This window comes from Caloenas nicobarica, chromosome 2 (genome assembly GCF_036013445.1).
Source record: "Caloenas nicobarica isolate bCalNic1 chromosome 2, bCalNic1.hap1, whole genome shotgun sequence".
Taxonomy (NCBI): Eukaryota; Metazoa; Chordata; class Aves; order Columbiformes; family Columbidae; genus Caloenas; species Caloenas nicobarica.
The window spans coordinates 25,879,913-25,892,986 of record NC_088246.1 but is presented as its reverse complement, the minus strand read 5'-3'; the positions used below and the strand labels follow the sequence as shown (position 1 = coordinate 25,892,986).

At 42.3% G+C, this 13,074-nt stretch overlaps 1 protein-coding gene across 2 annotated transcripts in view; it reads right to left on the bottom strand.

The window, feature by feature from the left end:
• VPS50 (VPS50 subunit of EARP/GARPII complex) overlaps positions 1-10,810 on the bottom strand; it is a 92,480-nt gene extending 81,670 nt beyond the window's left edge. For both annotated transcript variants that reach the window (XM_065629367.1, XM_065629368.1), the window contains exons 1-2: positions 10,686-10,810; positions 8,332-8,400 (exon numbers count right to left, since the gene is read on the bottom strand). In XM_065629367.1, the coding sequence (XP_065485439.1) occupies positions 8,332-8,400; positions 10,686-10,718 (102 nt within the window). In that variant the 5' untranslated portion in view covers positions 10,719-10,810. The remainder of the gene's footprint in view (positions 1-8,331; positions 8,401-10,685) is intronic.
• Positions 10,811-13,074: the final 2,264 nt, after the last annotated feature.

Here is a 13,074-nt window from a genome sequence, read left to right as displayed (position 1 = left end):
TTATAGCACGACTGCATGTAAAGTCCACAGTTTTTTCCTTCTAAAGTTTAGAAATTCTAATAATAAACTAAAAATATATTGGCAGGCTGAATAAAAAAAGAAAAAAAATCACAAAAATGGAACAAATAAAAAACCTGGGTTTTTTTTAAACCAGAAAAAAAATCTTTGTAAACATAAGGTAGCCAGTGTCACTACAAACATATAACTTTTCAATTCAGTCCTCAGAATTCACTGTAATAAAAGTCATGCCATTAAACACTTGAATTTTTTACAAGCAAAACCAGAACAGATCTGCCTTCTTTGCACAAAACTGGCAGATTTCAGATTTTTCTCTGACTAGTGGGGTGGTCTAAGTAGAGATGTGCTGTTAGCCTTTCTGAAAGCTAATATTCAAGAGGTGAGCAACCCCCTTCTTGCCATCACGATCCCTCCTGGAAGGTCTTCTCAACAACCCAGCTGCTTCCACTGGTCGCAACAAACAAAGGAACGAGCCTGAGCCTCTTCTTCACCTTCTATATCAGACATTTCAACTAAGACCAGCCCTCTCCTGGATGCTGCTCCCACTGAAGTAATGAAAATTCTTTATCAGAGACTCAAAACGGAGAAGTGCCAGGACATTCTTACACCAGAAATCAAGATAAAACGGATCAAATTGCTCAACAATTGCCCTGGCAAAGCGATGCAGCGGACTCAAGTGTCCCATAAAGACCCCACACCTCACAACAATGTCGGGTTGTTACAGGGGGACAAGGTGCCAGTGTTTCATTACCGAGAGCTCAAGGGCTTATTTCACCAGCTACAGACATCAGATTTTAGACTAATTTACCAAACAACCACTAACTTGCTTATTTTGTACATCAGTTGAAATAAGGTCAATGCCTACGTGACATGAAGTAAACCAACACTTTAAACAGAAAGGAATGTGCTGTTCCTCTATGCAACGAGAGGCAGCCAAGGGATGGCAAGTGAACAGTTTGGAAGAGCACCGGATGGAGCCAGTGCTCCTCTAAAATATCGCAGGGAAAAAAGAAAAAATAAAACAATAAAAGGAGCTTCGACACAGAGAAAAGCGGATTTCGCGCCCCCGAGCGGCGGGAACCCCTCGGTGACACGAGCGGGCACAACGGAAGCCAAAGAGCGGGCGGGGGGGACACCTGCCGCGGCAGGAGGGGCGCCCCGGCCCCGCCCCGGCCCCGCCCCGCCCCGGCCCCGCCGGGCAGTGCTCGGGCTCCACCCGCTGGAGCGCGGGCGGAACCGCAGCTGGCAGGTGGCTTCGAGCCGAGACGGAGCAGTAGCAACCGGAGAAAAGCCACCGCCTTCCACCCCTCCCGTCAGGCGCCCAGCGCCTCAGATCTCCAAAGAGGGAGAGTGTGAAAACGCCCGGCTCAGTCCCGCCAGCAGCGCTGCCCGGCGGGCTGACCTGCAGCGAGACGGAGAAACCTGCCCGGCACCACGGGGCGAAGGCAGCGACCCCCCTCCAACCACATGGGCACCCGGCAGGAGGCTGTGCAAGGGAAGGCAGGGGCGAAGGGAGCGCACCCACAGACGTGAGGGAAAGAAGGCAATAATACACATAACGATATAATGACAACACATAACAATAACAAAGCAAAATGATGCTATTCTTTAGACAAACCCTTAAAAACGGGTTTGAGCACGGTCCCGCTCTCGGCAAGCACCTGTCCACAACGCCACCAGCCACACCACCACCTTGCTCAGAGGAAGGCAAAGGCTGGGTTGGCTACAGGGCACTGCCAGAAGACGGTACCAGTTTGCAGGAGTCAGGAGGGAAGAGCCTGTGGCACCACACGGGCACCGAGCGGCCAGGCAGGACTCCAGGCTGGCAGACCCGTCCCTTCAGCTCCAGCCACACCACTCACCGTTCCACCTCACATCTCGCCTTTACTACAGGCATGAGAAACAGAGGAGGGCAGGTTATGAGGAATGAAAAGGTTCTTTAAAAATAGTCCCCTTAGAGTCTTTTTCAACTTTTTAATCTATGATTTTGAAGTTTCCATCACATGAGAGTGCACGGATTGGCAGAGGACACACACATTAAGATTCAATGGCATACTGCTCTTGCAATAATTTAACTTATAAAGCAATGAATCTATTATCTAACCGTATGTATTCCTGTCCTTTAAAACAAACAAACAAAAAGTTATTTCCCTCTGCATTCCCTAACAAATGACATCGCTCTATAAATTAGCTTAGCATCTTACAGTACACTGAGTTTTAGCTATATGAAATTAAAATTAAAAGTTACCCAAGACAGGCAACAGGGTCAGCTTAATTTGCCCACTGAACCATTGCAAATGAAATAATCAAATTTGTCATCTGATGTTTGGCTACAAGTTCCCCCATGGTTGTTTGTTAAAAGAAAAAAAAGAAGAAAAACTAAACCCAAGAAGAAAACTTTAGGACCATTTGAATTTCTAGACTATTGATATCTTGTCATATTGGTGAAAAGATATGTCAATGCCATAGGTAATTGATATCCCCTAAAGATGTATTAAGAAAGCCATCGTGGACACATATTCTGGATTTAGAGCCACATGATAATATATTGGGAGGGTTGGTTTTAATATTAGCATTCCAATGAAATCTAATCAAGGATATTTTTGCCTTTGTAGAAGACCACAGTTTTCAGCACAAAAATAAATCTGATGTTGATGTGGCTAGGAAAATTACTAATAAACCATTTTATCCTGTCTCAGAAAGACCCTTCGTCTCAGTTTTTCTTGCCAAAACACTACCTAGGAAAATATTTATTAAATGGGCTGGGTCGGTTGTTTGGTTGTTTTTTTAATCTTGTTCGTTCTTTCCAGAAAGGCAGTCTACTGAGAACAACTCTCCAGAATAAACTTAAGTTCCCACATAAATTACACTATCTGCCACCAGACTTTATGCCATGATAAACCGCAGCTTCCAGTCCATCATGCTCCACTAGTTTCAAGTAACTAACATGCTCAAGGCCAATCTATTCACTCACCACTGAAGGAAGCAAGTATCCTTAGCAAAAGTTTATTTGCTGTTATTCAATTTTTGTCATATCTTCAGTTAGAGATACAAAACAATTTTATTACATACAAATGAAGTCCATAGTTTCAGGGGCTTCAGGTAAGGTCAGACTTAGCACCCTTTTGAGAGGTAGGCAGAGAAATTCTATTAAATCTCTCAGTGTACTTTTCTACCTCAAAATTTTTCTAGCTATTAAAAAAAAAGTCAATATTAAAACACACTTGTTCGTAAATTTTATGGAAAATGTACATAAATTCAGAAATTCCAAGTGCTATTCTGAATAGAAAAACCTATAAAAAATGGAATACACAGGAGATCAGGAAGAGTAGCAGATTGGCAGGGCAGACCCCATAGTATTAATTTCAATCCACCTGCCCAGGTTACTACACAGGTTCAGCAGTAGGAACACTCCGAGCAATAATGGGCCAGCACAGCCATCTACGTTTCCAAAGTTTTGCTCAGCAAGACATTTCACCTCCTATATAAAACTTGCATCATTTGTGGTGCTGAATGTGCAACTTTTTTTTTTTTTTTTCCAGTACGTTGGATCATACCTTCATGGAAAGACAATTTAACCTGTCAAACATATTTCCTTTCAGGTTATGGTTAGTGCAACCCAGAACAGGAGGTGTCTCTTTCATCATGCCACCTAAATACATCTGTGAAAGACAGTTTCTGGGGAGATAAAGAACAAAAAAAAAAAAAATACCCTATCTGTCTGACAGCTTTGCACACTTGAAGAAACCATTGCTAAGTAAAAAACAGTGGTTAGTGTTTGCATCCACACCTCGCATCATTTTGCCTTCCTGTTCTATGGAAATAGAAGTTTACAGGTCCAGAAGCCTGTGGCAATTCCTGGAAATACACTTCAGAAGAGTCATTTCATTGCAGAACCCTCTGAAATGAGTTCAGCAAGTTTTAGATGACTTACCCAGCTATTTCCCAGCACATCAGACTCCCACCCTTCTTGTATTCTTCACCGCCTGTAACACCAAAATCAATATTGCTCTGCTGAATGAAGCATTACTGGTGGAGAGTTGAAGCAAACACTTTCTGCATTCCAGTCACGATCAACCAACAGACTTGGGAAGCAACGACATTGAAAAAAGTTAACTGGTCCTACTCAGAGGAAAAAAAAAAATTAAAGAGCTTCCAGCATAATTAGAAGCTGAAGGTCAGCAATAGCCTATGCACCTCTACACAGAGAGTGCCAGGGGCCAAGTCTGCACGGTACTTGTTTGGACACAGCCTCATGCGCCAGAACACACCAATGAACACGCTGACCATTTATAACCCTCCATTCTGAACATGGATTAACACCTATGTCAAAAGCTAATCCTAAATACCAGGGTGAGGGCCCTCCTCAACAGATTTAATCAGCTGGTACATTGCAACACCCTACCACCTTGAAATAAATAAAAGTAATTTTATATATAGATACATACAATCTTTTAATTTTATCTATGTAAAAAGATATATTTATATATTGTATATGTCTCATAATATATGTATAACTGTACCTATAAACTCACCTCAAAACTTCTTTCTTTCCCCCGCCACAGCTAATGCCCAGCTAGGGAAGGCAATCCCACAGCCAACTTTGTGATGTTCCCTTATCTGCCACAGGAAATGCCCAGAACCTTCTTTTGATCTTTCCTTCTTCAGTATGTATACAGAGTACTCATTAAAAAGCCCTCACTCTACCAAAACAAACATTACACTGTGAAAACAATTCTCCCGGTGGAGAGAACAACAAAGCCTGATCCATAGAAGAGATATTAGTCACACCACCACTTAATGCACTCCTGAAAAGCACTTAGCTACTGTTGGGGAAACAGAAACCCACACAGACCAAAAAAGCCACACTTCTATAGCTATAAGAAAAGCATAAAAAAAAAACCCCAAACTTTCAGTGTTGTTTACCACTCAAAGCCACAAAGTCAACTGAGATTTGTATTTTCATGTGAGCTGATTATCTTCAAGATAAACATAACCTAATTCAAAGTCAAGTCATTGTTAATCCCACGCACTTGAACTCAAGTGTACCAAATACCTATCTCACCTTTTTGTGACAGCATCTACTGAACGAAACTGTTACCAGCATGGGAAACAACAAAGCTGGCAATAACAGAATGGTTAAAAAATAAGTGCTTTTGCCAAGAAAGGTTGTACCAGATGACCCTTGAGGTCCCTTCCAACCTGGAATTCTATGATTCTATGAATTACAGCTCCCCAGGGTGACTAGGGCACACAGATGAAGGTATCTCAATCAAAAAAGATACGAAACCCCTCTGCAGACAGCTTTCCCTACCAGAAATCCTGCCTTGCAGTACAGAATTGCCTTATCTACAGACAATATCATAAACTATTATGCACTTATTTCTCTGTATGACCAAGTCAGCAGTATAAGTCTGTATTACAACAGAAACTAAACCAGGTTTGCTGGTAATTTGCCTTCATATGACAGAAGCAAATTGAAATTTTTGAGGATATTTGCAGAACTTGTTGGAGTACTGGTTAACGTGAGTCCATGCACATAGAAGTATTCCATAAAATACCCAGGTACCAAATCATTTCATTGTTTAAAAATAAAAAATTGAGGAGCACAGTCATCACTTCAACATGATTGCCAGCAAGCCACCAGCCAGCAAACCAACAACTTTCAGATATCAAGACCCAAAATAATTTTACTGGTCCTCCCCTCATGCAATTCAACGTCAACATATTCTTCTTCCCGACCTCTATAGTTCCCATTTGACCACCAAACTAGTGTGACAGTCCTCCATTTCAAAAATAAGGTTTTGTTCCTGGAGTTAGCATTATCTATCAATGGCTTGTGAGCTTTCCAGTAATTCAAGCTGGCTCTGCAGCCTTGCATTCTGTATCTCCCTATAGCTTTAACTCAGCTTTTGAAACTTTCAGTAACACTTGCCCTAGATCAATCTAGAGATACCACTTTGAATGTGGAAGTGTGATGATGAAAGTGTAGCATCATAACCACTCTATCATCAATACAGTATTTGCCTGGTGAGCTTGAGACTTTTATTATTCAACATATAAAGAAAAACAGTTTCTAAAATGTGGCAGCAGAGAGCAACCTACGCTTCTAAATAGTGGCCTGCAACAGTATGAAGTTGTGCTTTTACTCATTGCCTTTAAAAATCTGCACCTTTACTGTAGCCTACTTTTGCATTCAAAAGTGAATTCCCTTTACCATACTTGCCCATTATTATAAAATAATTATTGAGGGGCATTAGCTTATATCCAGCTAAGCTGCTTGACCCTGTGATTATAACATAATTCTGATTTGTGACATCAGTATGCTGCCATGGTATTGAGTATAGCTTCAGCTCAGAACAAATACCAATATCCAAAAGCTCAACGACTTTCAACTTCCTTGCAGTGCTTAAACCTAATCTCCGTGACAGTTACTCATACCACAAACACAGACAATATCTCCCCCTCTCTACCTCAAAAAACTCCTGTTTTCAAGAACAGGTATCTGAATCTATGCTCACAGTGACAGACATATTACAGGGCCTCATCTGATGTCTCATCATTAGAAAAGTAAAATCCTACAATTAAGATTTCAGCAAAGTTAAGGAAGCATGGCGATACAAAACCCTTCTCCAAAAGAAAAGGATTGGAAGTAAAGTTACTGTGGCAAATGGCTTGGGACCATAGCCAGCAGTTAAACTGATCAAAACACAGTAATTTTACCCAAGATTCTTGTGATCTAATGCTTTCATTTAATCACATAGTCTAGTCATGCAACTTTATAAGAATTTCACTCAATACAACTTGCTGAGAAGGAAAACGTTAATCTAAGCAACTCAGAATTTTGAGAACTACTCACCTAAAACATTTTGGAAGGAAAAAAAACATATTAGAAGACTGAAAAATATAAAACTCTTATTCTGTGGCACAGAAGAGAACAATAATCTAATTTTATGAGCTTCTAAAAAAATAATCAGCTGACAAGATCTAATGTTGATGCAAGCTTGCCTTTTCAGGCACAGAATTCATAACTACAATGAGATTCTGTTTGCAGAACAGTTACACATAATGTTTTCACATTGCAAATGTTTGACATAAACGTATGAAAAAATTACAAGTTGTTGATGGGCATTTGTTTTCCCATTGTTACTGATACAAGGTATAGGCTTACCAGACACATAACATCTAACTATTAAAGAATAGAAATCCAGCTAAGATATCCTACATCAACTTTTACTTGACAAAAAAGACAGTTTGAAACTGGATGCTCAGTGGGTGGCAGGAATCTGCAATTTTGAAATCTAAGATGTGGAGATGAGATGATTCTTTCAACATCACTGCAACTGAATACTTCCACTCTTCGAAATCAATATATTGGCCACTGTTTAACAGCATTATGTAGCAATTCAGAGATTGTTACTTGATTTTTCAAACATACAGTAATGCTGATTTTCTGGTCTGCCTCAGCACAAGCAACATATTACAAAGGAACATAAGGATTTTTTTGTTTTAGTTTTGTTTTAACTATTGTAAAATAAGGCATCCAATTTAAGTCAGGAACTTATATATCTCATTGGTTAACAGCAAAATCCAAATTAGGATTAAATAATAGACAACATCCACAGCAAGTCTTGTGAATCATCCATTCAGATCAACAGGGTAGAAGCAGCAGTGAAATATTGTGACAAATGTTCCCTCACACCCAAATTATTCTTGTGAGACAAGAGTGAGCCGGCACTAAGTAGTGAGACACAAGAAAACCAAAAAACCTATTACTATTGCGAAGCTGTAACATTTAAAGGAGAACATGAAGTTAATGATATATGCTGAAGAGTAAAACCATGAAACTACAAAATATACTTACAGCACCAAGATTATTAAGAGACTAAATATGAAGACTAGAACTATACAGGCTACCCATATAGCATCTACTTTCCAAAGTAAAAAAAAAAAAAAAGCCACTTTTCTTTTTCCTTCTTTTTTGTTTTTTCTTCATTCCTGCAGGAAACTTAGATAATATTACAATATTATGATCAGCATCCAGTGACAACTCAGAAGTTCCAAGAAAGAAATTTTAATGCAAGTTCATTCTGAGTCAGTGAACTGTTTTGCTTCACAGCTCTTAATTCTTTCATAAAACTATTTTAAAAGATTTTCAGCAAGAAATAAAACTGTCAAAAAGAACAACAGCAAACCTGGTGTAATAAAATAAAAATTTTTTTAAAATCACACAAAACACCAACCTAAGTGTCATCTAACCAGAATATATAAACTTTAAATGAAGAGGGTGAGAGTAGGGAGTGTGTATCATACCTTACTAGGAATCCGAAAGCTTTCAATAGGACTGAGGTCATGAACGCTCTCCTGAGGACTTCTCAGACCCTTTAAAAGAATTTTAATAGTCAGTTAAGATTGATTACTTTATGTATCTTGCAATTAAACTGCACAAGTCTCACCTGGTGTTGAATATATATCTACAAGTCCTTTAATAAATTATACCAATATGAGGCTGGAAGGCTAAAACTTTATTCCATAAACTTTTAAGCAAGACAATTGGTGTACAAATTATGCTCCTCAAACACCTCAGCATTTCCAACTTTATGCTGCAATACGAACCTGCTCACTACAGCTCACTAACAATCCCTTCATAAAGTTCACTTATACCCTCCTCTCTACTTCCAAGTGTTATTTTAAGTTTAAAAATGCATGTGTCCAAAAAACATAACACACTTTGCTTCACTCACTTAATGGTTTAATGGAACCAAATAATTTAATTCAAGTTAAGTGCTACCTACTCTGTAGCAAAATTGTATTATTTTTGCTTTATGGCGTATTTGTCTGTTTACCACATAGCATCATTAGAGCTGTTTTTCCTTATGTATAACTAAATTGAGAAAGATGCATAATCCACATTAGCTGCTTTATAGATAGTAATTCTTACTCTTCAAAACATACAGCCACATAAACAGAATATGCTCTAGTTGACTGAAGCTTTGTACAGGAAGCATCAATTAACCGGCTGAGTACGTGTTTGCTGAATATCCAGCACATTCACAATTTGGTGAAGCAATACCACAGAACATGCTGCTTAGCACATTTTCCACCAGCTCCCTAGGCAGAGGTGAATCTAAACATTCAAGTTTCAGATATAGTTCAGACTCCAGCTTCCCTTGAGACTTCAGGGTGTTCACATGAGTGGCGAGTTTCAGGCAGACTTCCCTCCTCCTCTTGCGGTTGATGCTAACAGCACTGTTTCCAAGCCCCTTTCGGGCCCTGGTACAAACAGGCAAAGAATCTCTGCAATTACTACATGATTTTATGAAAAAAAAAGTTTGTGTGTATCCTCTGAAACTACTAAAGTGTTTTACGAGTACATCACTTTTGTGGTTAACTACTACATTTTACAATTGTTTCACCTTCCTACGATGCAAAACCTCTTCATTTCGGTTTTGATTCTCAGACTTCCATGTGCATCACCTCAAAACATCCGCCCTTTCCAGTTACCACCCCCACAGGTGACTCACCTCTATGCAACGGAAATTCAAGGTAAGAAACAACCAAAGCAACTGCTCCAGCTTGTCATACCACACGTGAAATCTTCCACGTGTCCTCTCAAAAATCTGCAGTACTAGCAGCTTATCTTCAGAAGCAGCAAGAAGTTTCACTTTTTAACTAATCAAATGCTAAACGGAACTTAATCCTTCCCAAAGGCTGAAAATTGCATAAGTCACGTCATTTTCAGACCACAGCATTCCCACACTGGGCAGGCTTCCCGCAGCTCCTCTGAGTCAAGCTGAAAACTTATCATTTACCCCTATAATGAAAGGGAGCAGAACCTTATTTCGGAAATCCAGTTTTCATGCCGGTGCCCATTTTTGAGCCCTGTCTCCCATGTAAGCATCACAACTCTGAGGACACAGTTTAGGAAAAAAAAAAAAAAAAGAAAAAGTTCAATTTCTGACTTTCCCATCATTGCCTGTAACTATCTAGAATATCTGATGTGGTGGGTGACTCAAGTGATTTTTTTAAGTTCTCAAATTTAGACACGTGGGCAAACAGGCTTCATTTTAGAGGTATTTTATATATGTGAATGACCTGAATACTCTAATACACTCCTTAAAAAAGGCTCTGAACCTTGGAAATACTAGTCCAAACATGCACTAGATCAGATCTACCTAACCCCAGAGACACCTGGCACAAGGAAGCGGGCTGACAGAAACACATGAAGTACTCTAGCACACAGTCAGTAGGTGCCCACCCAAACCCTTCCCCGGCTTTGCCTCCCTTTCGATCCAGAGCGTTTGCCACCAGACAAAGCCACGTCCAGAGCCACGGCCCAGCGCTCGGAACTGCGCCTGACGCACACCGGTCGTGCCATCTGTAACGCCAATTTGTCTGTCACCGCACACGTACGTGCTGGCACCTGTGCACGCTTCCATTTCTTGATAGAAAGAGGAAAATAAAGCTGGACGCGTGCATACCAAGAGCTCACGCACAGCAGGACGCCCTTCTCCACACCGGCAGGACTGAGGGCGACGCCCGCGCCCCGAAGGCCCATGGGGGTACCCGGGCACGGCCGCACACGCCTGTCCCGGCGCCCCCGGGGACAGAGAGCCCGCGGCCCCCCGCGGCGGCACCCCGCTGCCCCCCCGACCCGAGCCGCTCACCTGACGGGTCATCAGCGACTTGATCTTCTGCATGATGGCACCGGCGCCGGTACCGCCGCCGCCCCGAGAGCGCTCAGCAGCGCCGCGCGGCCGCGGGCTCCAGCGAGCACGGGGAAGCCATGTTGGACGCCACCTGACAGAGCCCGCGCGCTGCTCCCTGGGACCGGTAGTCCAGGGGAGGCCGCGCCCAACTACAACCCCCGTCAGCGCGGCCGGGAGGGCGGGCACCCGGGCAGGGAGCGGGCCGGGCCGGCTCCTGCCGCCGCGGCGGGCGGGGCTGGGGCTTCGGCGAGCGGGGTGGCCGGGTCGGGGTGCCGTGAGGGGGAGCGGGGCGCGGGCCGGGGATGTCGTGCCGGGGCGCGGGGCGGCAGCCGCCGCCGTGGCTGCGGGAGGCGGAACTGGGCCGCGGCCGAGGAAAGGCCGCAGCCAGAGGGACGGCGGCTCTGGCACCTCACCGGGGCGGCTCTGGCCCTTCTCCGAAGCGGTGGAAGGAGCCGGGAGTTGTGCAGGCCGCTGTCCGGCAGCGCTGCTGAACTCACGGCACCGACGCCCGTGCGCGGCCTCGGCCTCTTGGTGAGCGCCTCGACTGGCAGCGGTGGCCCAGCAGGCCGAGGGTTTCTCCGTGGTTCGGGGGTTACAGAGCGTTTAGACATTGAGTGTTCAGACTTTGAAAGCAATTATCGGAGAAGACAAAAAGAGGCATTGTCTAAAGAGGTGGAATATCTAGAAAATACACGTGGACATTGACCATTTTCTTTCTCTGGTTTTTTTTGAGGCATTATGCACAAGGGTGCCAGGTCTGTTCACAGATGATGCAGACGATGCAGTTTTGCATCACTGAAACAGGCTCGTGTACCTCTGTACTTTAGCTGTATATATCTCAACTAAAAGCTGCTGGCTTTTTGAACCTATTTTATATCAATACAAGTAAAGGGAGGATTTATCCTGTAATCTTTGCTTAACTGTGGAGATGACATCTGGTAATAAGGCCACCAATATCTACACTGCAGCATAGTAACACCTGCAGAAAAGATTGGTTTTCCTTTTGAGTTACTGTAGTCACACATAGGTCAGCTGAGCTTGTGTTTCCCAATCCTGTTATTATTTAGCCCCCAGAGCTGGCTGGTAGATTGTTGCAGGGTAGCTCAGGTAAAAGCGGACGCCCAGCTCTCTGAACTGACATAGTGACAAGGTGAACATCAGGACTGGTGGACCCTTTCCTGCATTCTTCAGCAAGACTTCATTACTTTTGCCTAACATTGGGAATATTATCTGTAATTATTTCTATGGGAAACCTCTAACAAGTTTAGTACATAACAAAGATACTTTTCCTTAATAAAATAACTAAAATTTGCAGAAATACTCAAAAATGTTCAGAATGTGCTGCAAATAAAGTTGCTCTAATGCAGTTGCTTTTATTAAAAAGGAAGTTTTGAGTTGCATTGTCTAAATGCCATTTAACAACCACTACAAGCTAGAATTCTATAGTAAAAATAATACACATCTTTAGCATCTACTTCATTTGTGTGAGTTATTCAGTGGCAAAACTTGCATCAAATCAATGACATCAGGAGAGTATCCAAATGCTGGATGTAAGGGGACACACTTACTTGAGAAAAATAATGATGCTAATTGGTTGGTTGATTTTAGTTTTCTTTGCCCATATACAGCAGTTAAAGTGCCAACACAGGCTCTATCCCAATATGAACCCTTCCACCATTTCAGTTAGAAATTAATCGGAACCTGTGACCAATATTTTACTATACGTTAAAACCAAGTAGATAGTTTCTAACTCAGTTTTTACAAAACGTGACAATTTGATATATCTATCCTACAATTAAGTGTTTTAAGCAGGTTGTAAACAACAGCGTTCAGAAGGGGCAGGACAGTGGAGCTGGGAAGCCTTTGGGAATATGCAAAATGTCCCTCTTTATCTACTGGCTCATGTCAGATGGTGACATTATTTCTGGTGGGACCACTGTACTTACATTTTTGTTAACCTGAAATAACCCTCATGTTTCTTACTTTAGGTTATACAGAGCAGCTAAGAATTCTGGAAGGATCTGAGTCACCTCCCTTTAACTTAAGTAAAAATGGAGTGTTCAGCCCTTCTGGGGGGGCTTAGCACCTTGCAGGACCCTTGCAGTGAGAGGGAGGCAATTCCTTGCTACCAGTCTCACCAGCACAAGGCAGGATACAGTCTAGCCTAATATTTGTTAATCCATAATGGTCTGCCTAAGGGCTGTATAGCAAAAACTTAGTGTGTTTTTCTATGGATAAACCATCCCTGTCGATGCAAATATTTGCCGTTGCAAACTGTTACTGCACATGCAACTGTGGGAGGTTGCCTGGTTTGCTGCTGATTAGATTTGTACAGTGAGTCGCAGCC